Below are 27,456 nucleotides of genomic sequence, written 5' to 3'. Positions count from 1 at the left end.
CTCGGAAATCGTAAATTGTACAAAAATTGAATCCTAGAAGAAGATGTAGGAAAAAGATATGATTATCAACAACCTTGTTATTGTAACAAACATTTGACTTTAATTTGATTAATGCAATTTTGAAAAGGATGAATCCAACCAAAGCAGAAGGCATTTGCAAAACTTAAAGTTTGTGATTAAAAATTGTTAAATTTGCCCATAGTCAATTTTGTCGTGAATACGACTTACTTTACTATGGGGCGCCTTTTCAAAATTAGCCATATGGAAGAATGGGCAGAACTTAATCGCGAATATCTCGACTTGTATTAATGGTAGCAACATAATTCTTTCACCATTTCATCAAAAATATGATCAGGAATTCAGGATAATATTTTGAACAGTGTGCGATAACCACAAACAAGTCAAAAATTAAGTTTTCTTAAAATTTGAAAACAACGCGGAAAACTCTTTACTTTCGCTTGGGTTTTTCGCGCAAGGACGACGATTTTGAGGTAGTCAGGCACATATCTTCAACTGAATGCGTATAAAAGGGGAACCGTGGTCGAAAATCGATCATTTCTTTTCGTGCGTTCGATGGAAGCAGACGTCGTGGGAGTGGAATCATCAACCAGCAGCAGCAGCGGGAGTTAAACTTTCAACCAGCAGCGAGAGAGAATGCACCTTCTGCGTGGTTAAAAACCTCAAACGCTCAGGTCGCATCTCGCATTCGCTTGCTGGCCATCAAGGCGAGAACCAGCAGCGACTGAAACTGGATTCTGAGTCTGTTATTGGATCTAAATTTAGGTCTTGAACTCAGGGTCCAGTTCTCTATTCCAGACTTCTATTCGGTTCTTCTTAAAACCATAATAATACTCCTAAAGAATTATGCGGAATTTACTTTACTGTACCTCTATCCAACCCATTTTTGTCGTGAATACGACTTACTTTACTAAGGGGTGCCTTTTCAAAATTTACCCTCTGAGAGAGTGATAAGTTTTTGATCGTGAATATTTATTGTTGTATCTAATGAATCAACATAATTCTTGCGACATGCCGACATGGAAATATGATCACAATTTTATGATAAAATTTTCAGTTTTGTGAAATAGTCTCAAATAATTCAAAATTAAACTTTTCTGAAATGTTTGGTATAAACGAGTATCAAAAAGGATAATTCATAAGGCGCGTTTGCCTTTCTCGTATTTTTAAAGCTCATAGCTCAGTGATCTGTGAAAGGATTTATATAATCTAACTACCAATAGAATCGAAATTTTTCCATTTAAACGTGTATAGCAAAAGCAATGAAGTATTTCAATAGTACACTATTGAAAAACCTGTCTCATTTGCTCCATGTCAACACCAGCCAATCAGAACGCGTTCTAAGGAAGAGAACAAAATATCTGCTGCTGTACAACAAATCGTCCGGGAAAAATGTTCCGAAAAGTGGTGAATATCGCAGTGAGTTCCTCAATTTGGTCCTTGTGAATGCTAGAAACGAATCCCTACAGCATATTGATAGTTTCTTTCAATAAATTATGCAAATCCGAAATGAAATAATCGACAATAAAATTCTGTATGCTGCTATTTTTATAGCCGTTAGGACCGCCCATTAGTGAAAAAGCTACAAACGAAATCACATAAAAGGAAATCTCTTAACAAAAATTCAATCAGATTGGATTCAATCGCCACTGCGAGCAGATGTGTTTTGTGTCGTCTGCACGCTTTCGACAAGAGCGATTACGTCACAGCTGCCAGTCATTAGCATTGGGAAAAAACAACGGTGGAGAGCATTGCACAATATCAGCCGTTCTAATGGCTCTAAAATTTTTCTAAAGAACTATTAGGATTTGTTGTTCGCAAATCGTAGGGAAATATCCTCAGTTTACTGCAAATCAAGAACAGTTTGCTTAGATTTGTGCACTTTTCGCTGTGTGAAATTCACAGTAATCGAGATCAAGTGAAGCGTTCTTTGTTTTTGCGAAAAATGTGAAAAAGGGGAATGCGTGCATAATTCATACAATTGATATTCGGAAGTGTTAAGGAACATGTCAGTTGTTTTCGTATTCACGACATCCAGTTATGTCTCTGACATTACCCACCCGCCTTTTTTTCTCGACCTAGCCGTTTTTGGATATTTGGAAATGTAATTTAAAGAACTCAGGTATTTGAAGCATTATACCGTTTAACTTTAAATCGTTGTAGATCGAAAACTGTTTATTGTACAAAAAAAGAAGCAGTAATATAAAAAAAAGCAGTAAGATGGAAAAAAAGAAAATTACTGGAAAAAATTGAGTCGCATCATTTTTAAATTTTTTTGAACGTGATATTGAAAGAAACATTAGGTATTAATTTCGTTAGTGTCTTTTAATAACTAAAGAAGTTATAGCTACAACAATTCATAGACGTTCCCAAGTCTTCAAATGTTTGATTTGGGCAACTTTGGCAAGCTATAGGTTATCGCATATTCAAATTGAAAAAACTGTTTCTATATGTGTAGATTTGTTCAGTCGGCGCAATTTAACAAAAACCTAAGTTTATCGAATTTCAAGTTCAAATATCCCGAGAACCCATACTTTTAGGAGAAACACCATTATGGGCAAATTTAGTACCCTTGAGTTGTAAAATCGTATTCTAGTGTTTGAAGCAGAGGTAGAAATAAGCCCATTTTGAATTTTTTGAATCAAAAACCGAACACCGTGGATTGAAAAAATTTTGTAACAAAACAAAAATTGCGATTATGTTTTAAATTGTGGGAAATGAAATTGAAGACCTTTTTACATTCTAAGTAAGCCCAAAATTTATTTTATCAAAAATCATTCATTTCAAAATCCATTATAATATCTACAATAAATATGTGATATGATGAGATAATACTCACTATTTCTATTTACTGTGAATCAAAAAAAATGCTTATTTCCACCCCTGGTTTGAAGAACTATTTTACATAAAGAATTCAAAGTTTTGCAAATTCCTCTGAATTTCTTTAGCTCTAATTTCTCTAATTTAAAAAAAAGCTCGGATAAAATAAACATCAAATGTTGTTTTAATGCAGATTTAAAATAAAACTATTGCAAAAAACGTTGAATTGATGTGATTCATTATTTCATTTTTCGGTTAGCTTTGCGATTTTTGAAAAAACCTTTTTTTTTAAGAGTATATATTTTTTAGAGTGCTCACTTGATTTCCTATAACTCCATTGAGATAAAATGAAGAGTTTTTGAGTAACAAGAAGCGCTCACAAAACGATATACGCCCTTTTCAAAAATCAGTCTTGAGTCGAATCGACTCTCTTGGAAGAAGGCAGATGTTAATTACTAATTAAAATTTAGATTCCGATTCGTTCCCAGTCAATGAAGGAGTACAGAGCAAGAGCAACTTCTTTCGAATCTACTTTTCGAATAAATTGAATTGGAATTAACATTTTCGGGATGGGTTTTTCTCATTATTCTTAAATTCACTTTAATGGCTCGATAAATTCATCCAACAAGAAAATGTTCAAGCAGATGTTTTCGGTATTCTTAGCAAACTCTGAACAAGAGAAGCTTATTCTGAAGTATCATCCATCTTTTCCCACTTGAAACAGTTACCGTCAGTGTTCGCAATTCATTATGGCGTCATTTATACAGCTCCTTAATTGCTGCTGCTTCAGCTGCGGTTGAATAGTTTTTTTTCAAATGTATGCAAACCTGGCTGTCGTCGGAACCTATCAACTTCGCCATCCGTACAATAGATTCTTTTCAACTTGTCTTGCAGAGAGATATGAATAATGAATGAATAATAGATAAATTTTGTGGCTAGGAAATATTTCGTATTGCTTGGTTAATTTTTCTTGTTGAGGAAAAATTGTGTTCAGGTTTGATGTATGTAGACAAGGAAGCAAGTTGATACAACATGAGATAATTTATATAATTTATTCTAACATGGTAACAACTCAAAATCGGATTAGCTCCCATTTATAGGGTTCGTAGCATAACTATAACAATTTCCCATCCTGTACAACACATGTTCTTGTGTGGGGGCCTCGGCATGTTCAAGGAATCATTTTCATCACACCAGCACGTAACCATCACCAACCAACTGTTTCGAGTGGTAAAATCTGTACCGGTGTTTCCTACACTTACAATAATAGTCAGTAATCTGTTTTCTCAGAAAATGGAAAGTTTCCCTAGATCGTCAAAGTGCTGTTTTTGTCGATTCTCGTTCACAAAGATGATAACCCTTGAAAGTATAAATCCCGCAAATTGTTCCTCTGATACTCTTTGTAACTGAGTGGGAGGAAAAGGCAGTGTTAAAACTCTGTTCATCTTATCAAACACAAAGCAGCCTAGCAGTACCGTTGACAAATCACGTTACTAGAGTTTAAAACTTTGTGAACCCTTAGCATCTTTTCGAAAAAGCTTCGTCAGGAATCAAATCCTACAGATTAGTCGTTTTATTCCTTTCTCATATAGAAAGGCTATGCAATCACTGTGAAAACCGACTTTTTAACTGAGGTTCGAAGGGCTTCGACCCAGCCGACTCAGCTCGACGAACTGAGCAAATGTCTGTGTTTGTCCGTCCGTCACTTTTCTCGGAAATGGCTGAACCGATTTTCACAAGGAAGATTCAAATTAAAGGTCTTATGGTCCCATACCCTGCTATTGAATTTCATTTAGATCCGAGTTCCGGTTCCGGAGTTACATAGTAATATGTGAAAATTAGAGGAAAAGTGTGCACTCAATTTTCTCTGAACTTACTTACTTACTTAAGGCTCCTGCGCACCCCGAGTGGTGCAAAGGGCCAACCTGAAAGACCTTCATCCTTGGCGATTGCCCGCTATCGCCTTAACCTGTTGCCAGGTTAGATTTCGATCGACTTCTTCTATTTCTTTATAGAGGCTACGCCGCCATGAGCCTCTGGGTCTGCCTCTGCTACGATGTCCTGCTGGGTTCCAGTCTAATGCTTGTCTGCAGATTTCGTTTCCGCTCCTACGTAAGGTGTGGCCGACCCAGCCCCACTTTCGTTCCCGAATTTCAATTGCTATCGGCTTCTGGTGGCACCGGCGATGGAGCTCGGTGTTTGAGATCCAGTTAATGAACACCTGCAGCCGTTGAGTGTTCTCCACTGATACACACCATGTTTCACTAGCGTATAGCAGCACATTTCACATTAGAGTTAAATATTCGGATTTTGGTGCGTTCACTTATCTGCCCTTTTTTCCAGTGTTTCTTAAACTCGCAACGGCAACCCTTGCCTTCTTGATCCTTGCACCTATGTCAATCTTGGTACCGCCGTCTGACGCCATTTGCCTGCCAAGATATTGGAAGCATTCAACATTTTCCACTGATTGCCATGCTAATATAAAGGTGGAAGGGGTCACCGTGTTCACATCCAACGATTGGTTTTGTTGACATTGATTGCTAAGCTTGCCGATGAGGAGCGTTCGGCAAGGTCGCCAAGCTTACTCTGCATGTCAGAGCTTCGTTGAGCTAGGAGTGCAACGTCATCAGCCAATTCGAGGTCGTTCAGGTGCTCCATAGTTATGGGATGCCATAGCAGCCCACGGTTTGGTTCACGGTCAATCGCACCTACCAGGATCGTCGATTACGATGAGGAACAGTTGCGGTGATAGAATACATCCTTGCCTCACGCCAGCTACGACCCGGATGGGTTCAGACAAGACCCCGTTGTGCAGAACTCTGCATGAGAAGGCCTCATACTTCGCTTCGATGAGGGCGATGATTTTCTCAGGTACTCCCTTGCGTCTTAGGGCGTCCCACATATTTTCGTGATTGAGACGGTCGAAAGCTTTTTCGTTGTCAATGAAAACCAAATAAAGGGACTCTTGGAATTCATTGACTTGCTCCAGGATGATACGAAGCACAGAATCTTCCGGCACGGAATCCAGCTTGCTGTCGTCGGAGAGTCGCATCGATCTTCTCCTGGATCCAGGATAGGATCACTTTGCATAAAACTTCTAGAACGGTACACAGCAACATAATGCCTCGCCAATTATCGCATATAGTCAGGTCACCCTTTTTGGGCACCTTTACTAAGATACCCTGCATCCAGTCGACCGGAAAAGTTGCGGTGTCCCAGATATTACGAAAAAAATTGTGCAACAGTTGAGCGGACATCATGGGGTCTGCTTTGAGCATCTCGGCTGATATGCGATCGACCCCTGGGGCTTTGTTCGATTTCATGCTTTGAACGGCCGTTTGTAACACCAGCAATGACGGAGCCTCGGTATTCACGCGTATGATACGCCTGACCCTAGACGGGTCATGCCGAGGTGATGGTGGCCTGGCTGGCACTTGGAAAAGTTGTTCGAAGTGCTCGAACCAGCGTTTAAGTTGATCAGTTGGGTCGATTAGCAGTTGACCAATCGCGTCTTTCACAGGCATTGTCGCATTCATCTTCGCTCCACTTAGGCGTCGTGAGATATCGTAGAGGAGACGAATGTTCCCGGTTGCAGCGGCCTTCTCCCCTTCGTCGGCGAGGGAGTCCGCCCACGCTCGCTTGTCCCGTCTACATGAGCGTTTTACTTCCTTCTCCAGAGCCGAGTATCGTTGACGGGCCGAATATATGGCTCCTCGGGTTTTGGATCGCTGTATTGCGGCTTTGGCTCCTCTTCGCTCCTCTATTTTCGTCCAGGTCTCATCAGTGATCCATTGCTTTCTTTGGGTGCGTAGTTCACCCAGATTATTCTCGCTGGTGACGATGAAGGCATTCTTGGTGGCAGTCCATTAGTCTTCCACGCATCCACCTTCCGGAATGTCTGCAGCACGAGTCTGCAGTTCCACAGTGAAGGACCTTTTCACTGTGATATCATCCAGTCCGGCAGGCGTATTTCGCCGATGATGAGGTGGTGGTCAGACGCGATATCGGCACTACGTTTATTCCGCACATCAAGAAGGCTCCGTTTCCACTTTCGGCTGATGCAGATGTGGTCAATTTGATTTTCGGTAAAGCCGTCACGGGAAACCCACGTGACCTTGTGAACCGGTCGATGGGGGAAGAGCGATCCCCTGATCACCATGTCGTTATTGCCACAGAATTCTGCAAACAGCTCTCCGTGTTCGCTCATTTCTCCGAGACCATGGCGCCCCATAATGCGCTCATAGTTCGAGTTATCGGATCCGATCTTCGCGTTGAAGTCGACCATACAGAACATGATGTCGCCCTTCGGAATTCTATCTACGGTGGCATTGAGTTGACTGTAGAAGTTCTCTTTGTCTTGCAGGTCGGCAGCATCGGTTGGCGCGTAAGTTTGGATTATAGTGAGGTTTCGAACCCTTGTTCTGAACCTGGGAACCTGGAAGTGGGAGCCTTTCACTTATAGGCTCCCACTTCATAAGCGCAGAGTGTTCCTGGGCGCTCAGTAGGAAGCCAACTCCATGGTGCCGGGGAGCGTGTACGCCTCGTAGGCCAGAGTATAGCAGAATTTGTCCCGATGGTATTCTGTGTTCTCTTTTTCTCTGAAACGGCTCAACTGATTTTCACAAACTAAAATTCGAATGGAAGGTCTTATAGTTTCCTAAAAATTTTTAGAACATTTTATCCGGATCCGACTTCCGGCTCTGGAACTTTACCAATTTCAAGAGTATTTTTTACGAACGATGGTTAAAAACAGGTACAAATCCCATAAAACTGTCCGATAAATTCTTCTAGCTTGCAGAGCTTGCTAGTTTGTGGGCATAAAAACTTAATTCGGTACTACTGGTCCCCTCTTTTCCTGTTCCGGAAGCATCGAAAGTGGTGAAGAAAAACTCCAAAAATAGAACTCACTTCGATTTTTCTGCGATGCTTGAACCAATTTTCACAAATCTTGATTTTAATTAAAGCTCATATTATCTTTAAAGCTACTGTGAAATTTCATCCGGATGAGACCTCCTTTTCCGCAGTTACAGGGCGATGAATGTCAAAGTTTTCAAATCGCCATATAGAATGACAATATGTACAACACTGGCACGTGCAACGTGGAAGAACGAACGATTCATGCTTTGTTCTATTTCACTCTATAAAAAAAAAAACAGTTACGGATGTCTGTTACTAGCGTGTGATATTTGCAAATGACGGTTCTGCGGTTGATAGAAAATTTCATCTATTCTATGATAAGTGCGGCCGAAAGAATAAAAGAATGTCAATGAATTGAAATTTATTTCAAATAATGTTCTTAAGTAGATTTAATAATAAATAACGAAATAGCTAATATGATATTTAAAATATAAGAGGAATATGATTTATTAAACTCAAATCGCTGTGACTGTATTAGTATTATATTAGGTTAAGAATTCTATGTAAAAGTGATGATACGGCGAAGAAAAACTTATGTAAATTGCCTTAAGAAATAAACGTATTTATGGAAAAAAATTGAAATTTATTTGAAAGCATATGCAATTTTCACAGGCGGTAATGCAATAATACCATACCGGTGGTGTAGTGATGTCCGAGTCCGGAGCTACAGGGTAAACGGGATTTGTAGAGTTTGTTAGATTAAGTCCTATTTCTATTCAATGAACAGTTATTTTTGCGAATTACACAGTTTATGATGTTATGAGTGATATAAGAAAGGCATCATTTCACCACTAGGTGGATTAAAATAGGTTTTACCTTTTTTTATAAATATAAAAAATAGGTATGGAATTCGCTCAAACTTTAGAAAATTTTTCCGAGGACCGGGGGGCCGAGTGTCATATACCAATCGATTCAGCTCGACGAACTGAGCAAATGTCCGTGTGTGTATGTGTGTGTCTGTATGTGTGTTGTCAACTAAGAGGTCTCAGAGATGGCTGGACCGATTTTGATCAAACTAGTCGCAAATGAAAGGTCTCCCCGTCACCCTGAAAGCTATTGAATGGTTTCAAGATCGGATGTTCACTTTTTGAGTTATACGAAGTTTTATGTCAAAATTTTCAGTTTTTTGACAGTATCCGTCACACTTGACCTTGAAAGCAGAATATATTTCTATACTTAGATTCCACACGGCAATAGCTATCCAACAAGCCATATATTGGTAAAATCCGTCCATTTTCAACGGAGATATCGACATTTTTGTATAAGCGACTTTTTCCCCTATTCTAGCAGTAGGAGTTTTTAGCACTGTATGACAAAGCAATGCTTGGAAGCAACGTGAAACACGATTTTTTATACTGTTACATACAATTGTTTCTAAGTACCAAAAATACTGTGTACAGCATCCTTTTTCATGACAATTTGCCTCGAACCGATTTTAGCACGGTTCGTTTTTGGCAACATAATCGTTCGAATATGGCATATGTAAACCAGATGATGGCAAAGATGGCAGCATTTCCGAGTTGAAAGTAATTCCATAATTATATTGATTTAAACTACTTACAGCAATAAATGCTGGAAGAATATAACTTCCATATACCATACGACTCAGTTCGTCGAAATCAGCAAATGCGTGTGTGACAAATAATTTCACTCAATTTTCTCGGAGATGGCTAAACAGTTTTCTACAAACTCAGATTCATATGAAAAGTCGTATACTCCCAAACAAGGTTCTTGAATTACGTTTTGATGCGACTTCTGATTGAGGAACCACAGGATGATATGTGAAACGAAATTAAAATAATGCAATTCATTTTTCTACTAGATGGCTGAACCGATTTAGATTCAAATGAAATCTAAGTATCATCTATGATTCAAATGAGAGGTCTTAAAATCCTATAAAACCTTTTACTGTTTAGTCAGATCCTACTTCCGGTTTAGAAGATACAGGGTGATTAGTATGAAAATGTCCATTTCACATAAATTAATCAGGTTTATCGGGTTTGCAGATTTGGATAGTCGATTACCAAATAAATTTATTTCAGTTTAAGCGGTATTCGTTTTTGGATTCGGAATGTACCCTCAAATTTTAATTTGCACTATAATTTCTCAAAGATGTCTACACACTCCACACCGATTTTAGAACTCCGGTTCCAGAATCGAATCGTTTCTCAAAGCTCAATCGTTTTCTCAAAAAGGAAAAATCGAACTTCAAAAACAAAAATTCAAATTAAAGGACTTAAGGTCCCATACAAAATTGGTGAATTTGATCCGATTCTGGAATTACAGATGATGAGTTTTTAAAATTCATAAGAATATAGAAGATGTAAATTGTTTGGCGTATTAATTTAGGGCCATTCGAATTAGTTTTGGTGATGCTAGCTCCTGAATACCGGCTTTGAAAGTACCATAAATAATGTCTAAAAACTCTAAAGTGGAACTTACTTCGACATCCCATGGAATGTTCAATCGATTGTCACACGTTAAGATTGAAATTCGATACGATTTGCAGTTTCGACATTACAGGGTAATAAGTGATTAAAATCTCAATTTGCCGTTAAAAACGACGATAATTAAAATAATGTCATGAGAACTAAAACACCTAAGTATATCCATGCAAATAACACATGCGGATTGACAAAAAAAGGTATCATCTCACTGCTAGGTGGATTAATCACGTTTTTTATTGATTTCAGTCTATGAACCCATCTCATTCGTACATTCAATACCGTACAAATTTTTCGTACATTCAATACCGTACGATTTTTTTTGATAGAAGTGCGTAAGCGACAAAGTAAAGCGAAAAGATGAATGAAAAGACATTTTGAGAAAAAAAAAAAAGTTCAGATACAGGACTCGAACCGGCAATCTGATGCTATCCGTGCATGCGCGTTTGCCAATTCCACCACCCACAGGACACAGTTCCGGAACAACACCAAGTTGGAAGCAGCGTATATCGAAAGCAGTGGCGTACCGAGGAAATTTGGCGCCCGGGGCAAAATAAGAAATTTCCCGCCCCTATCGTTGGTTTAGTGAGCAAAAAAAATCTCCAGCTCCGTAAAGATGAACTTGGGCGAGCAAAAAAAGAAAGGTGCCAAGGAGTAGTTTGCGGCCCCCAAAAAAACGTTGCGCCCAAGGCGAGTGCCTCCTTGAGAAGAATGGAGAAAGAGAGAGAAAACAAAAAAGTCGCCTGTCTTTAACTGAGTATACTTCATAGAACTATCTATGAGTATCTCATTTGACAGTCACTTTCACCGTATCGATTACAGTTGACGATGATTTTAGTCAGTCTGTCAATTTGACAGCCATTTGACATGAGTGACAAATTGCAACTCTGGTTTTATCTAATGATGATATGATTTTATGAATTTTTTTTCGACTATAGATGTGCTAGACATATGTAGATTTTCACTGAGAAAAAATGCTACTAAATAAACATAATCCTGAACCCCAAGAAAACATTTTCGCTGTTAGTTAGCCACTATGTCGACGTAAAGCTAAAGCTTAAATCGTCAAAAATTTACGTAATTTACTAATGGACCCTTGGTTCGCAGAACACTGACTATTTGTGGTTGTACAAAAACGAAAGGCTTATGCTTCCTCCGTCCCTGTTAGCCTTCGTCTGAAAGTTAAAATTGGACAGCAAAGAAATCTGGGAATTAAATAATAAATGAACTGTTTCAGGAACGCAAAATTCCAATGACGACATGATGGCAATCTGGCCAGGGATTCTAATTAATGCTAACACCTGGCGTTTTTACTTTTATTAGTATCTCAGAGTGATGTACGCTCAATTATTCACTTTCTAATTACTAGAACTTGGTTACTGCAAGGTTGCTTTTGAAGACAAATTCGTGAAGAGGAAAACAAATGGAACAATTTTTCAATAGAATAGTGAGTACTGCTGTTCATGGGAAAACTTCTGGTAGTAAAATTTCCCAACGCTTCCAATCAGTTCTGCAAGATTAGAGGTAATTATAAACAGCAAATGGATTCAATAGAAGACTGCATTATTTTTTGTCGAACTAGGTTCATAATACAGGGTGGGCCATTTCAAGTGAAAGCATCGATTAATCGATTAATGACATACCGCGTTGAAAGCGTCATTCCAAGACAATTTCTCACACCTATAGAACGCGCTGAAATTGTTCCGCTTTACACTTAAAATAATTTCTCAATTGTGAAAACCAAACATGCATTTCGTTCGAAAAATGAAGTGAGAAGTGCTCCCGGTTATAACGCTTAAGGCGTTTATACTACAATCTGTGTAATGTTAATATCGCCAGTCATGCATCCAGATAACGAACAAGACGTTCCGATGAGAATATTGAAACCGTACGAGCCAGTGTTGAGGAGAAGCCGACAGCACCGTCTCGCCGTCGTCCTCAGGAGTTAGGGATCGTTCGGACCATTCTCCGATGCATAATTCGTATCGATTTGAAGATGTTTCCGGACAAAATTCAAATGGCACATGAACTAGGTGATTATCCATCCATTGTTCGTGAAAATCCATCCAAATCGTTTGAATGGCTACTGGTTTCAACAGGACGGTGCAACATGCCATTTAGCTCGATTAACAATCGATTTGTTACGACCATTGCTCCCCGTACGAGTCATATCGAAAATCGGTGATTTGGGCTGACCCCCGAAATCACCCGATTTGACATCACCAGACTTTTTTGTGGGGCTTTTTGAAATCCAAGATATACGCTGATAAGCCAAGAACTCAATGTTTACTATGTTTTAATGAGAACGGGTACGACCACATTTGATGATTGAATTAAAAGATGGCTTTTTTTGGTCATTTGTTGCTTTTAAAATATTTATTTCATATTAACGGCCAACGTTTCGAAGGTTGGCTTCTATATTTGTGAATCTGGTTTGGCTCTATATTTGTGAATCTGTGCTACTGATTTGTAATAGACCAGGGAGGACACTTCCAGATCGTTTTCAGAACTTTATTATGAATCCTTTGAAGAATTTTCTTCTTGTAGGAATAATTATTGGATTGAGTTGGTACTGAATAAAACATGGCAGGTCCTAATATTTGTTTGTTTGTCCTCAAGACAGTCAGACAGACAGTTAATTTGTCCTCAAGACAGAGCTTAGAATTCTTGTTTATGAGAAGATTTACACACTTCATATATCCTGGATTTCTTTAATGTGATCATTGACGATGATTTTTTTTACCATGCGTTAAATCTGAATATTTTGCTTGGTCATGGTCTAGTGCTAATTTCAAATCACTCAACTGGAAAAATGACATTTTTGTAGTACACTTTTGTACGAAAAAAAATTCCAAAAAGTTTAAAAATTCAAATTGAACTATTATGCGGAGATGACGGTTCAATTTGAACTGCTTTAAGCACTGATGAGCCGAAGGCGAAACGCGAAGAAATCGAAACTAAATATGTACTTTACGTACAAACCAAAAACCCCTAAATGTTTATAAGACTATGATTGCATACCCTTTGCATATGAGAAAGGCAAAAAATGTTTGTTATAATGTTTTGTATAAATCGAATAAGCAAAGTAAGAATGTTTGAGTAATAGAGCCTAATGGTAAATTGTTATGACTGTTGAAGAAATGTAACGAAGTTGTAAGGTAGGATATTTGTATGGATGTCAATAACTTGCAAACAAATTTATAAATCAGTATTTGTCAGCTCCTCTAAGAACATATAAAACCTCTTTGTCATCCATCTAGTAGTGAAATTCTGCCTTTCTCTTGCCATTCAAATGATTTCATTAAAACATTTTTTTTCAATAAATTCGTTTTTGACACAATTAGGGCTGATTTTTGACATAACGATATTCTGATTGAGCTTACGTTGCATATTCGGCAACATTCCGGAAACCAAAAGTATCAGCATCAATACATTTGAATTTGATACTTGATCACTTTCTGAAAAAAACAAAATTTTGGATAATAAAAAACGATTTGTCGGTTACGTCACTTATACGATTTTATCTCCGAAAGCGGTAATGTCAGCCATTTGATTTTCGAATTTGATTGATGATCTTAAAGTAGCTTTCAAATGATTTACCAGTAGCTTCTGAAGATTGTTGAAAACAGTTCCGAGAAAAAAAGAGAGCAGGAAAAATGAACGGTTTGTCTTTTACGCCACTTCTACTATATCTCCGAAAACTGAAATGTCAAGCATATGATCTTCGAACTTGATCTACACTCCAATATTAGTCTCGGATGATCCATCTCCGAGACAAAAGGAAAAGGAGACAGTGTTAATTCTGTTACGTCACTTATACCAATTTTAGCTCCGGAACTAGAATTGACAGCGATTTTATCCTCGAACTTGATCAACGAGGTTAAGCTCAGTTTTTTCAATGACTAAGTAGAAACATGAATTATAAAAGCCAAATGAATAAGAAGCTCGCAGAAAAAGATACGCTCAGAGACAAGACTCCAACCTGGGTTCTTATGCAATCCGTTACCTAAGTTTGTTGTTGTTACTAATTATTAAATAAACATTTCTTCGAATAAAGTTAATAGTTTGGAAATTGCTAGTATTTCAATGGCAGCATTCTTCAATTCCATTCATTTAAATGGAATAATTGGATATTGTTGGTTATCACGTGATTTGGAAGGTTCGAAGTGATATTCGAGAAGCAAATTGGAGTTACGAATTTAGAATGAAATACATTTAGCCAGTAACAGCTTCAAGCTCAATTTAAAAGAATTTTCAAAATGTTCTACACCCTTGATTTATTTGGCAGTTTAATACAAATGATGGGTTCAGTGTAACTTAATACAGTTCGTATAGCCATAAATAACATGACATGAATATCGGAACAATTTGGAGCACAACTTAAATGATATTTTACGATTTTCTATGACAGTTTGTAATTTTGAAACCTTGTAATGTTAGAACCGAAAGTCGAACATGGATATTTTTATGGGACTATTAAACCTGTTAATTTGAGATTGATTTTATGAAAATCTGATGAGTTTGTGACTCTGGACCATCTAGATCTGCAAACTAGAGATATTAGTCAATTTGAAGTTTTGCTCTTACATCTTTGACATTTTTGGTGCATATCACTCTGCAATTCCGGAATCGGATATCCAAATTAAATTTGGGAATTTCGCAAGGTCTTTGAGACAGAAAGACCTTTCAGTGGAATGAAGTGAAAAAAAAGTATGTGAAAATCAGTCTGATTATTGGAAAAAAATTGAATGATATTTTTTTCACTTTTTTGGTGCATGTCACCCCGTAATTCTGGAACGGGAAGTCGTATCCAAATGGAGTTCAGAAACTTTTTATGGGACCATAAGACCTTCTTTTTTAATCTTAGTTTGTAAAAATCGGCTCAGCCATCTACAATGAGCGACAATATTTGTCACTCACACAGACATTTAATCAGTTCATCCTGCTGAATCGAATGGTATATGACATTCGACCCTCCGGGCCTCGGTTAAAAAGTCGGTTTTCACAGCGATTGTATACCCTTTCTATGTGAAAAAGGTAAAAAACTATATTTGAACAAAATAAGCCAAAATTAGTTGTGGTGTTCTCATGCCAATAGTTCTGGAACCTTTTGAGCGGTCTGCGCACTTGCACTACTAAATGAAGCTTAGTTCTAAATCCAAACAAAAATATACAGCTATGGCTCTTATGTCGTTTTCGTGCGGAATCAAAACTTACCCGGTTCCAACTCCAAGCTCTGTCACATCCATACATTTGACAGCAGTTAGAGTCAAAACAAAGTTGGACTTTGCTTCAAACTTGTTGCCAATAACATAGTTAACTTGTTTCATGGACATTGCGCACATTGAAACAGATAAACACAGACTGTTAACTCTAGAATATACAATGCAAGATAATTTTATCACAAAATGCCGTATGTACGAAGCCTAACCAGAAAGCATCGGAAGGATTATACAACTGTCCGGAGCGTTAGCAATCTGTGTCTGTGAAGTCTTTCGAAACAGGAGACCAAGTTCCGAATCGGTAGCAGTACCGGCGTTTTGCTGTACTTTTTACTTTTCCGAGCTCTGCTCAAGTGCTGAGAAGCGACTGAGTATATCTGAAGGATACAAGCGGCTAGAAATTGGACTATTTACAGCAACCTCAAAACTTAATTCCGAGCAACTGTTACTCTTATCTAGTATTGTTCATGCAGCACACATCCTTGGTACACAAACAGAGTCGTATCGATATGCTGACACACTGATAGTTCGATTGCTTCTCGTTGCTGAAAATTGTGACCCGAATTTGTGGCCTGATATGACAACTATTGACATCAGGGGCCGTTGTGAAAAATGGTATAAAATATTAATCATGAAATTGAAGCTTTTTTATGTTCATGCCAAAAGACTCAAAAGCTATGAATTGTCCGTTGGATATTTTTATATGTTGCAGGTTTAACAATTGGATTGTTTCTCATAATATTATTACAGCTATGAACATTAAATATACTACGTTCTGCAGTTCGCTATATGATTGATGATAGATCGAAGATTTATGAGAATGGGATGAAACGCCACACAGATAGGAAATATGGTATTATTTTTTGATCCCAAAGGAAATTGTTCGGTTTGCTTTGCTTCGAAACTTTCATGAAACAGATACCATGCGGATAAATAAAATACTTGCCTAATAGCTCTTGCTGGAACACAATTCAATATAGCAGGCATCGTTTACGCTAGACATCCGCACACTAGGACTTTCTACCATTCTCTGGAATGGTGTCAATATTGTTTTATGGCTAGAGAATTCCGTTATGGTTCAGTACCGAACAGGTCGAAACGTGCAGTAATATCTTCGTTATTCTCGGAAAATTAGGTCACCTTGCTGAGCACGCCGGACGCCTGGCTGATTGAAAAAGGTCAAGTTTCAGGAAATGGCTAATTGTTTCGGTCGATACTATTTTCGGTTTCGTTCATCGTGACTCGTATAAACATGCAAAAGCTGGCGGATCGAAAGCGATGATGGAAATTGTCTGGTAATCGTTCTTGTCATTCGGGTTTTAGAGCATCAATCGATATTGAAGTGGATAGGTAGTAGAAGCACTGCAGAAAATCTCTGGGGGTTTGTTCTGGTGACGTGTTGGAATGATCAGTTTTCAAAAGATTCGTATGATTAATTTGTAGTTTGTGAACAATTAAAGCATCATAGTGAAAGTTATAAGATAATAAATCATTTTTAAAGAGTCCAGTTCATGGCGGAAACAGCAAGCTATTAAGTCGGTGGCTGATAAATATTATGAACACTACCACAGTCTACTAGCGCTTGACATAAGCTTATTGACATGAGTTGACATTATGACATGCATTAAAACGAATGGCGGTCGAATGTGATATGATGTCATGTTGATAATTTTCCAAGTCTACCTAATTTGCCGACAACAAGTAAGCAGTGGGAAACCTCTGAAGTGGTTTATTATCTTCCATCCGTAAGGACATACCCGTCGTACCGTAAATCATGACCCGTGACCTATGTCATGATTTGCAGTTCTTTTAGCTCCATTTCATGCCTCCCGACAATTTTCTTTCATGTCGTCATTCCAAACGAAATAAGACAGGGTGATGGTGACCCATGGTGACGGTGACCGAAAGCACAAGGGAGAGTTAGAAATATTCAATTCTGAAATATTCAGCATGATAAAAAACTTCATCTCACGGGAATAGAAAAAAATGTAAGCAATAGAACCCTTTTTCTGTGATAAGTACGAAAATATTGACTTTTACGGTTGACAAAGTTTGTCCTAGTTAGCAAAGAGTGATTATCTGGCTTGAAACACAAATTAATTTGAATTGATGAAACTTACAATTTATTGGTATTTTACTCTGACAGCACTAGAGGAAATTCTAAGGCAATGTCGTTCGGTGAGCCTACGTAACATAATTTATTGTTCTAAAAGTACTACTCGGAATGTTATTGATTTCCCGAAACCCTTTAGGGCTAATCGCGCTAGCGGAGTTTCCAACCAGAGTCCGAGATGTATAAGAGCCTCGCAAAGAGAAAATATCTCAAACTGGTGCTCCAGTCACTGAGCGATGGTTTTGTAATTTTTTCTGAAAACTTGACTATTTTTGTGAACTTTTCGTTTTAGTTTCGTTATATACACGCTTCTCGATCCATGCTGCTTGCTTAATTGTAATGAGTTGAATCTTCATTAAACAAATTGATGTATTCCACAAGTTTTTAATTGAGCAGAACAGATATTTTTCAAAGTTTTGATAACAACTATTAAATTACCGATTTATTAATTTTTTTAGTTGGTTTGACGTAAAGTCGCCATTAAGTTTTTGTAAAGACTGAGTCGAAACATATATTGAAGAAGCCAAATGAATGAGAAACTTTCAGAAAAGATCATATTATTGTGAGTAAACGTTCTTTTTAGGCCATAAATGCATATATTTCAAAATAACAAAAGTTTAAAGATTATTCAGAGTATCACAACAACATTAGTTACTACTTTTTCCCATCTCTCAGACAATTTTCGAATTCCATCTCGAAAAAATGTCTCTTCTTTTGAAGTGATTCAAGTTTGAAACCAATTTTCGATTTCTGCGACAAAGGTAAACGTAAGTTAAGATGACCTGCCAGATCGTGTTGCATCCGTCGGAACAACCAGTAATCGGAAGGAGCAATGTAAGGAGAATACGGCGGATGTAGAAACATGTCCCACATGAGCTTTTCCAAATATTTTTTCACGACTTTTGCGACATGAGCAGAGATGTCATGTGAAAATTTCAAATATCTGAATATCTTCCTACAAAATTGTAAGACTCCGAAAAAGTGTCTGCGGACTTTCATTTCTCTATAGCAAAAAATTAGCGCGGCCAATTAAACAGTCTGTAAATTTTGACGAAAGTTTAAGAAAAACTCGATTTTTAAAAGTCTGTAACAAAAAATGTCTACAGCACTTCATAAGAAATCTGCAGACTTGCATACTGATCTGCAGACCTGGCATCTCTGGGTATGAGGCTGAGCATCGTCATGCAGGAGAATAACTTTATCATGTCTTTGCTTGTGTTCCGGTCGTTCTTCTCGTAATGCACGACTCAAACGCATCAATTGCAGCCTATACAGATCGCCCGTTATAGTATCGCCTAGTTGTAGCAGCTTAGTTGTACACAACATCCTTTTGGTCCCACCAGATGCACCCAAACCATCGAACCATGAATACTCGGTTTTGGTGTTGATGTTGAGTTCGAAGGCAACAATTGACCGGGCATAACGTAGTATTTTCTTCTTCTTGGGGTTATCATAGAATATCCATTTTCCATCCCCAGTAACAATTCGATGTGAAAAATCCTTTCTATTTTGCCTTTGAATCAGCTGTTCACAAGTGAAAAATAGCCGTCCAATGTCTCTCGGATTCAGTTCATAAAGCACCCAACTGCCCTGCTTTTGAATCATTCTGTCTTCAACGCTGGAATCTCCATTCTGGAAACGTCAAAACCATTCCCTACATGATTTATCAGTTGAAGCACTATCACCATAAACATCCACAAGCATTTGATGCTCTTCAGCAGCACTTTTCTTCCAATTGAAACAGAAAACTAATGGCGTTTTCGTTTTTAATTTGCACTACACCGGTGCAGTGCTACACTGAGGCATGAATAAACGAACAAAAATGACGAAAACATAAACAGTAACCATTGACTACAATTAACGATTCCATTGCACAGAGCTACACCAAACTTTTGATGAGTGCTACACCAGAGGTATCGGTGCAGAAACAGTGTAGCACTGGTGTAGTGCAATTGGTAAAAACGAACGGTTTAGGTGCAACTTTCGCTACACCGGTGTAGTGCAATTTAAAAACGAAAACGACATTAGTAAACGAAAAATTGCTCATAATCAACACAGTGGAAAACAAGACTGAAAAAAAACTCGAAGCAATATGAACTGAATATTAATGGCAAATGTCTAACCTCTTCAATGTCAGCAGTTACTATTCAATATTCCAGACCAAGAGCCATTTTTCAAAAACGGACCGTGCCATTTGTACTTCTAATAGTAGAATCTCAATATTATTTTGCCGATTACTCAACTTTCTAGCAACGAATTGTGATAAAATGTAATACAATATTTTTGCTTTTGTTCCTAGAAGCCATACCGCAGAAAAAATAGTTCGAAAATAGTGCAATACTGCTGCTATACCACATAGCTGTTTGGGGGAGGGGGTTAATAAATTACGAAAACCAGCCAATGCAGACACAATAATGTTTCATCAGCTTACGCAAGACAGATTCGACAAAAGTAAATGTCTACCATTGCGGAAGTGCAAATTTGCGAAAAATACACCTCAGAGGCAGCGCCTTTCTAGTAAAATTGTTCTTTTGAATCTCTTTACGTAGAAAACCCATTTTGTTTCCTATTCTTCATCTCGTAAAGACATGTGAAAAATATTGTATCTGATTGTCACTTGCGTATCTGCCATAACTGAGAATTAATGAAACCTCCGGTGAACGACTTCCAAAGTTAAAAACGATATAACTAAATTAACTTGCAACACAAATGGTACATTACTTTGCTCGCTTTGGAGCTTGTAGTATCGTCTTATTGGAAAACAAAATTGATCTAGACCATTTATTTAGTATATCTAGTAACACTAAGCCTGTGAACCACTTCGAGAATTATTTTAAATTTTAGTAAAAATTTGACAGTCGAGCAGTTTGTCGTTAACAAAAATAACCCTGCTCGAGAGTAGGTTATTTCTGGCCGTTCGATAAATATTTTCCAAAATATTATAAAAACATTTTCAAAACAATTATAATTTCGGATCTTGAGTAAAAATTACTTCTGTGTAATTTCTTTTATATTTAAAGTAATCTGTTTTAACCTGTTTTAATTCACCTAGTGGTGCAATGATGCCTTTCTCATATCAATCATACTATCATATATAATACTGTGGTATTCTTCAAAATAATTCTTCGATTCTTAAAAGAATAACCGAAATCGGTTTGTTTGACCGTCTACTGATAAAAACTATCAATTGGAAAACATTTGAGGTCGATTTAGAATTTTTTTTAAGGTTTTTCCCCATTTTCAGTGATGGTATACAATTTTTAACCCACTTTACCATATATTTCCGGATCCGGAAGTCAGATCCGCATGAAATTCAGGAATTACGCATGGGACCACAGGACCTTTCATTTGAACCTAAGTTTGTGAAAATCGGTCGCGCCATCTATGAGAAAAGTTAGTACACATATTTTCTTTTTTTGCACATTTTACCCCATAACTCCCGAACCGGATGTCGGATCCAAATAATATTCAGGAATTTTTTATGGGACCACAAGACCTTTCATTTGAATCTAAGTTTGTGAAAATCGGTTCAGCCATCTCCGAGAAAAGTTAGTACAAAAAAACGTTACATACACACATACGCACATGCACACATACTCACACAGACATTTTGCGTACTCGACTAACTGAGTCGAATGGTATATGACACTCGGCTCTCCGGGCCTCGGTTCAAAAGTCGGTTTTCACAGTGATTGCATAACCTTTCTATATGCGAAAGGCAAAACAATAAGAAGTTTCAATACATTGTCAAACTCGAAGTTCTTACGTTCTCTGTATTGCAATCAATATACAACTTGTTATTATTTCATTTTTAGTGCAAAATAATTCAAAATAACTTTCCATCCGTCAAACTTTGAATTTGGTCCGTAGTTTTTGTTAAATTTGACTACTCGAAAAAAATAATTCGATAGTTATGTCAAATTTTAATCAAAACTTGAAATCATTCGCAAAGTGGTCCACAGCCTAAATCGAACAGAGACAGCAGATCTCACTCTACTCTGCTGGTTTTCGTGTGTGAGATGACTACTGGAGTTGAGATGAATGGGGGTACCGTTACGCTATAACGGAATAATATTACAATTCGAATTTTTCAACAACAGAATATTTTCATTACTCTTTTGGTGCTTCTTTGATGGTTCGATTGTTTTTTTTCGGGCTTGACTCTTCACACGACTCTTGTTATAACAAAGACTCTGTTTCCAACGTACGAATGATACTCGATTAAAACGAATAAGTTATATCGTTTGCTTTATTGTTTCTACGTCGGAATTATTTATCAGAATGTAGAATCGTATCTTGTTACTCCTTTATTTATCGGAATCGATAGCAAAGCGGCATTGTCTGGGGATATTTTTTAAGCAGCATGTCTGGGAGTGTTTCGCAAGACTGACATTAGACAGATGCCGATAAATTCCGCTACTGAAGATGGTATGTAATTCCATTTCTATGTCGCTAGTAGAAGCCACGGAATCTTCCGTGTTTTTTTTAATGTTCTTGATTTTTCCCAGCAAGAACTTTGATAAACTCTATATATATTAGAGATGGTCGGGTAAGCATTTTTTCCAAATCCGATCCCGACCCGTACCCGATCAAAAATAAAAAAAATTTCCCGAACCCGAGATTGATTTTTCTTCTAAACCCAACTCGTACCCGACAAAAAATAAAAATCTTTATGCTTCAAATTCGATCATTGATTTACTTCCAGCAGACTGTTTTACTTCCAGCTGTTTGATACCGATGATGATATTCATGCATTAGCAATAAAACACTTTTTGACATGAATTTAATTTATAAAAGTAACTGAAGCGAAGGGTTTCAAACACACAGAACGCGCTGCGATTGAATGGCGCGTTTGAACTGCCGTCGCAAAATTCCAGTCCCCAGCGGTTGATGCACCCAAGCTCATATAAATTGACTAAAATTATCTGTGCATAACTTTAGTTCAATCGTTTGAGAGCATCATTTTTCAATACTCATTTTAGGTAAATTTAATAATTTCGCTAATTTACTCGCCCCTCCGGGCGCTTTTTGCCGATTAAAAACGTTTTTCTACATCAATCATTTGCGATCGAATCAGAGGTTTTTTTTAGAATTTGGATCTCTACTGATCTCGACTTGACACGATCATGATCATACAAAAATCAAAATCACTTAGAATTTATTCCTTGGTTAAGATCACTTGAAATCAGCAGTGATCGGTAGTTTTCCCAGCCCTAATGATATTACATGTCAATTAAAATACTGTTCATATTTTAACAACGATATTAATTTCATGAATCTCAACATACCGAACTTATTTCAAATAGATCATGACGTGTATCAGTAAGTATATTTTGATTATTTTCGCAAATCAATAACATTGTTCGAGTTGATTCAACTATTTGCAATATCTAAAACAAATAAAACCGATTTTTTTCAACTAATAGAATTCTGTTTCAATAACAACACCAGTTATTTCAACTAAAATATTTGTTGAAATTGAAAGGTATGTGTCCTCACTAATTGACAGCATTTTTTTTTTCAAACAGTTAAATTAGTTGTTTCAACCATCGTTTCTGCTAATCAAAAAGAAAAATGACAGTTTTGTTAAAACAACAATCGAATAGTTGTACCAAATTTTAACCAATCGAATTCAGAAAATCAACTAATATTCTGGTTGAAATGGGATCGCGGGTGGTTCCGTGTAGCAACTGACAAAACCTGTAAATTGAAATAGTTTTGAGCCCAATTTATAAGAATTTCTCACTTTTTTGCATCGTCGCTCTAAATGACGATTTGTAATTTTTAACACATTTCACCTTGCAATGGATTGGACATACGTTTCTGATCAGATTCAGTGCCCGCACAGTTCCGTGCACGGACGGTAATATTCTTTCACACGATTCAATGCATGTATTCACACTTGTCCGGTTCAGTACTAACGCGAAACGGTACCGGAAAAGTGTGAATACACGCATTGAAACGTGTGAATGAATATTATCGTCCATGCCCCGAACTGTGCTGGCACTGAAACTGACCGGGAAGGTGGGAATAGTCCATTAATCCGGGACCGGAAGTCGGATTCGAATGTAATGACGTCCTACGGAAAAGGGTCACAGTTTGTGAAAATCGGTTCATTTCATCCATCTCTGAGAAAATCAAGTGCATATTTTTGTCGCAAACACACATACATTTAGCGACCCAACGAGATGATTTGAATGGTATATGAAAAAGTTCGGTTTTCACAGTGATTGCATATTCTTTTTATATGAAAAAAGCAAAACTTCACTGTTTTTCCTGAAGAAACACGACGCTAATTTTTCTCTTCTTGACTGGTTAGAATGTGATAAACAAGTTGAAAAAAAAATAAGCATTTGTTGTTGCAAGGTTTGCATAACCTCAATTATCCCTGGTAGCGTTGACAGTGTGAAAATGGGTCTCGTTTTTTTCTAGTTAAAGCATTGAAAAATTGTCTAATTTAAGCCACCTAGTGATGAATATACCAACGAACGGAAGTCAGATTTCAGTCGCACGATGGTGCACACGACCGTAAGCTAAGCAGAAGCTAAAAAGGAAGCCCGAGCGTACGGTGGTTCCTCGCCTTGGATTGGGAGCTCGGAGCAGATTAATCAAACAAAAAGCTCCAGTACAGAGGCTTCTGCGACTAAGGTCAATCTGTATTGGATTCAAACACGGTGGCGTTCGAATAACGGTGAGTGAAATAGAAGCCTTGTTGATGTTCCTTTGCGATGCTCAATTTAACAATTCAACTACGTAATTAGCATGCAGATCCTTTCTTGGTACACAGAACCACCTGCGATCCCATTTCAACCAGAATATTAGTTGATTTTCTGAATTCGATTGGTTAAAATTTGGTACAACTAATCGATTGTTGTTTTAACAAAACTGTCATTTTTGTTTTTCGATTAGCAGAAACGATGGTTAAAACAACTAATTTAACTGTTTGAAAAAAAAATGCTGTCAATTAGTGAGGACACATACCTTTCAATTTCAACAAATATTTTAGTTGAAATAACTGGTGTTGTTATTAAAACAAAATTCTGTTAGTTGAAAAATAAATCGGTTTTATTTGTTTTAGACATTGCAAATAGTCGAATCAACTCGAACAATGTTATTGATTTGCGAAAATAATCAAAATATACTGACTGACACACGTCACGATTTATTTGAAATAAGTTCGGTGTGTTGAGATTCATGAAATAAATATCGTTGTTAAAATATGAACAGTATTTTATATTGACATGTAATATCAGTAGGGCTGGGAAAACCACCGATCACTGCTGATTTCAAGTGATCTTATCCAAGGAATAAATTATCATTACGGAAATCAGAACTGATCTGATCTCTAAGTGATTTTGATTTTTGTATGATCATGATCATTTCAAATCGAGATCAGTAAAGATCTAAATTCTACAAAAAAATACTTCTGATTCGATCGGAAATCATTGATTTAGAAAAACATTTTCAATCAGCAAAAGTGCACGGAGGGGCGAGTAAATTAGCGAAATTATTAAATTTACCTAAAATGAGTATTGAAAGATGATGTCTTCAAACGGTTGAACTAAAGTTATGCACTGATAATTTTAGTCAATTTATATGAGCTTGGGTGCATCAACCGCTGGGAATTGGAATTTTGCGACAGCAATTCAAACGCGCCATTCAATCGCAGCGCGTTCTGAGTGTTTGAAACCCTCCGCTCCTGTTACTTTTATAAATTAAATTCATGTCAAAAAGCGTTTTATTGCTAATGCATGAACATCATCATCGGTATCAAACAGCTGGAAGTAAAACAGTCTGCTGAAAGTAAATCAATGATCGAATTTGAAGCATAAATTTTTTGCGCATACCTGAAAGATTACGAGATGATCATTCATTAACATTTTCTAATTTGTCACCAAATCTTTTTCATCTTAAACAAGGTTAGCTTTATCACAACACCGCTGTTAGATAAACACTTGTTATGGAATCATAAATTTCTCAAATCGAATGGACACAATTTCACCAAACGCTTTAATCATCAATGTTGTTTTCATTGACATTTTAGAAGCGACGCGAACAGATTTCAACTAAAAATAGTTGTTGATTTTGCATTGCGATTATTGTTTTGCTTTCAACTGTCTCCGGCATTTGACAGCATTCAAAACAACATATTTTTCAACTACTTGAATATATGCCAATCGAAAACCATATTGGTTGAATCAAAAAGAAATTAGTTACATCAACTATCGCAAAAATCAAAAATTGCGATATCGCAATTTTATGATCGAAGGGTTCTCCGTATACAAATCAAAAGTAGATAATGTGTGTATTCGATAAAAATGGCACACCGAACATCTTCTGAAACTGTAAATTTGAGTAAATCTTAATCATAGTGTATTGTTTACATCTGTCAAGTTTAATAGATATCCATACAGTAGTTTCGGCCATGCCGTCGAAACCAGAAATTGTTCGAGAAAAAATGTTGAGTACTTACAATCAAAATCCAGAGGCGACCTACCGATGAATCGCTAAAAAGCAAGGAATTAGAAAAAAACTGTGGTAAAAACCTCCAAAGATATTTGAGTGCCCGAGAAGAGGAAGGGAGTAGTCGTAAAAGTGATCCAATGGACAGGAAAATGATGCAACAGCCCAAGGATTGTCTAAACATGTCAATTTGAGCTGTCACTTAAACGGCCAAGGTATCCAACAGTGTTGTGCATAAAACAATGTTTACGTGTTTACATGTTTACAGGATGCAAAAAGACTCAACCTTATCAAAACATCCGCGTCCGAATATTTTACACGAAGTTTCTCACTAAATCGTGTTGTATAATGGAAGATGATGTTGGACCCTATCGCGTCATGTCTTAACAATCCCAGCTGCGATGTGCGGCATTCATCATCTTTATGCGACAGTAGAATTAAAGAGCAGCATGTAACTCACGAAACTGCTCTGTACGATTCTGAACTTCATAAAACGAAATATTTCGGGAACCAGTGAAATAAGAATCGGAATTATGATGGAAGTCACCCTTAACCGAAAAACTTTATTAGGATAGCGTTCTCTTATAGCACAACGGTCCGTTCGCGGCGCTGGTTTATTTCAATTGAATTCTTTCGCTACCTTTCATCTGACATTTCTGCTAACTAGCTTTACTAAGTCTACCTACACATGCCTACTTGGGGTTCGGGCTTCTTCGGTAGAAAGCAAAAAACGTCGAATTCAAACATCGCCCCCACCTTGAAATACAATATTTCAAAATCTGTACTACCTAGTATAGCGTATTAACTACTGCCTTACCAATACTTATATCTATCATAGTAAATTCTTACACATATTTCGCTACATTCTCTGGACAAATGACAAATCGTAAACAATGAACATTATTCATCTCGCTCAATTATGCTTCGGGTTTCCTGTGTGAATTCGTTTTCCAGTACCGCTCTGGACTAAATTGGTGGCTCTACTTCGGCTATCGGATCAGTATTGCTCAAAGGTAATAGGCAGATTTTTGTTACCGGCCGTTTGATGATCCCACGGTTTGTTTTAAGTGAAACAACGCGAATGAGGTTATCGCCTCCTGGATGCACACAAATTATTCTCGCCAAAGGCCACTTAACCGGTATTTGGAATTCGTCTACGATAACCGCCAACCGCCCGGGTTGGATATCGGTGTTTGGATTGCAGATCCTTGTTGCCCGTTGCAGCTCCTGTAGGTATTCCGTACGCCAACAATGCCAAAACTGTTGATTTAATCTTTGCAGGTACTGATAATGGTCCAGCTTTCCTATGGGAATCTGATTGGTATCAAGTTCCGGAAGTGCATTCAGGCTCGATCCAATTAAAAAATGAGCTGGTGTCAAACAGGAAAAATCATTTGGATCCTCTGTCATTGGCACTAAAGGGCGTGAATTCATACTAGCTTCAATTTGAGTCAGCAAT

The 27,456-nt window shown here is 37.4% G+C and overlaps 2 protein-coding genes across 4 annotated transcripts in view; both read right to left on the bottom strand.

Moving 5' to 3' along the window:
• Positions 1 to 27,456, bottom strand: part of LOC131438667 (diacylglycerol kinase 1) — a 332,489-nt gene that overhangs the window by 176,967 nt on the left and 128,066 nt on the right. The gene's annotated exons all lie outside the window — the stretch shown is intronic.
• On the bottom strand, positions 5,811 to 7,132 carry LOC131434297 (uncharacterized). The gene is made up of 2 exons (XM_058600960.1): positions 6,780 to 7,132; positions 5,811 to 6,669 (listed from the first exon to the last, which is right to left on the bottom strand). The coding sequence occupies exons 1-2, from the start codon at positions 7,130 to 7,132 to the stop codon at positions 5,811 to 5,813; spliced, it is 1,212 nt and encodes a 403-aa protein (XP_058456943.1).

Source organism: Malaya genurostris, chromosome 3, assembly GCF_030247185.1.
Source record: "Malaya genurostris strain Urasoe2022 chromosome 3, Malgen_1.1, whole genome shotgun sequence".
In the NCBI taxonomy this organism is placed as follows: Eukaryota; Metazoa; Arthropoda; class Insecta; order Diptera; family Culicidae; genus Malaya; species Malaya genurostris.
Note: the sequence above shows the minus strand (reverse complement) of the source record. Positions and strands in the feature narration are given on the sequence as shown.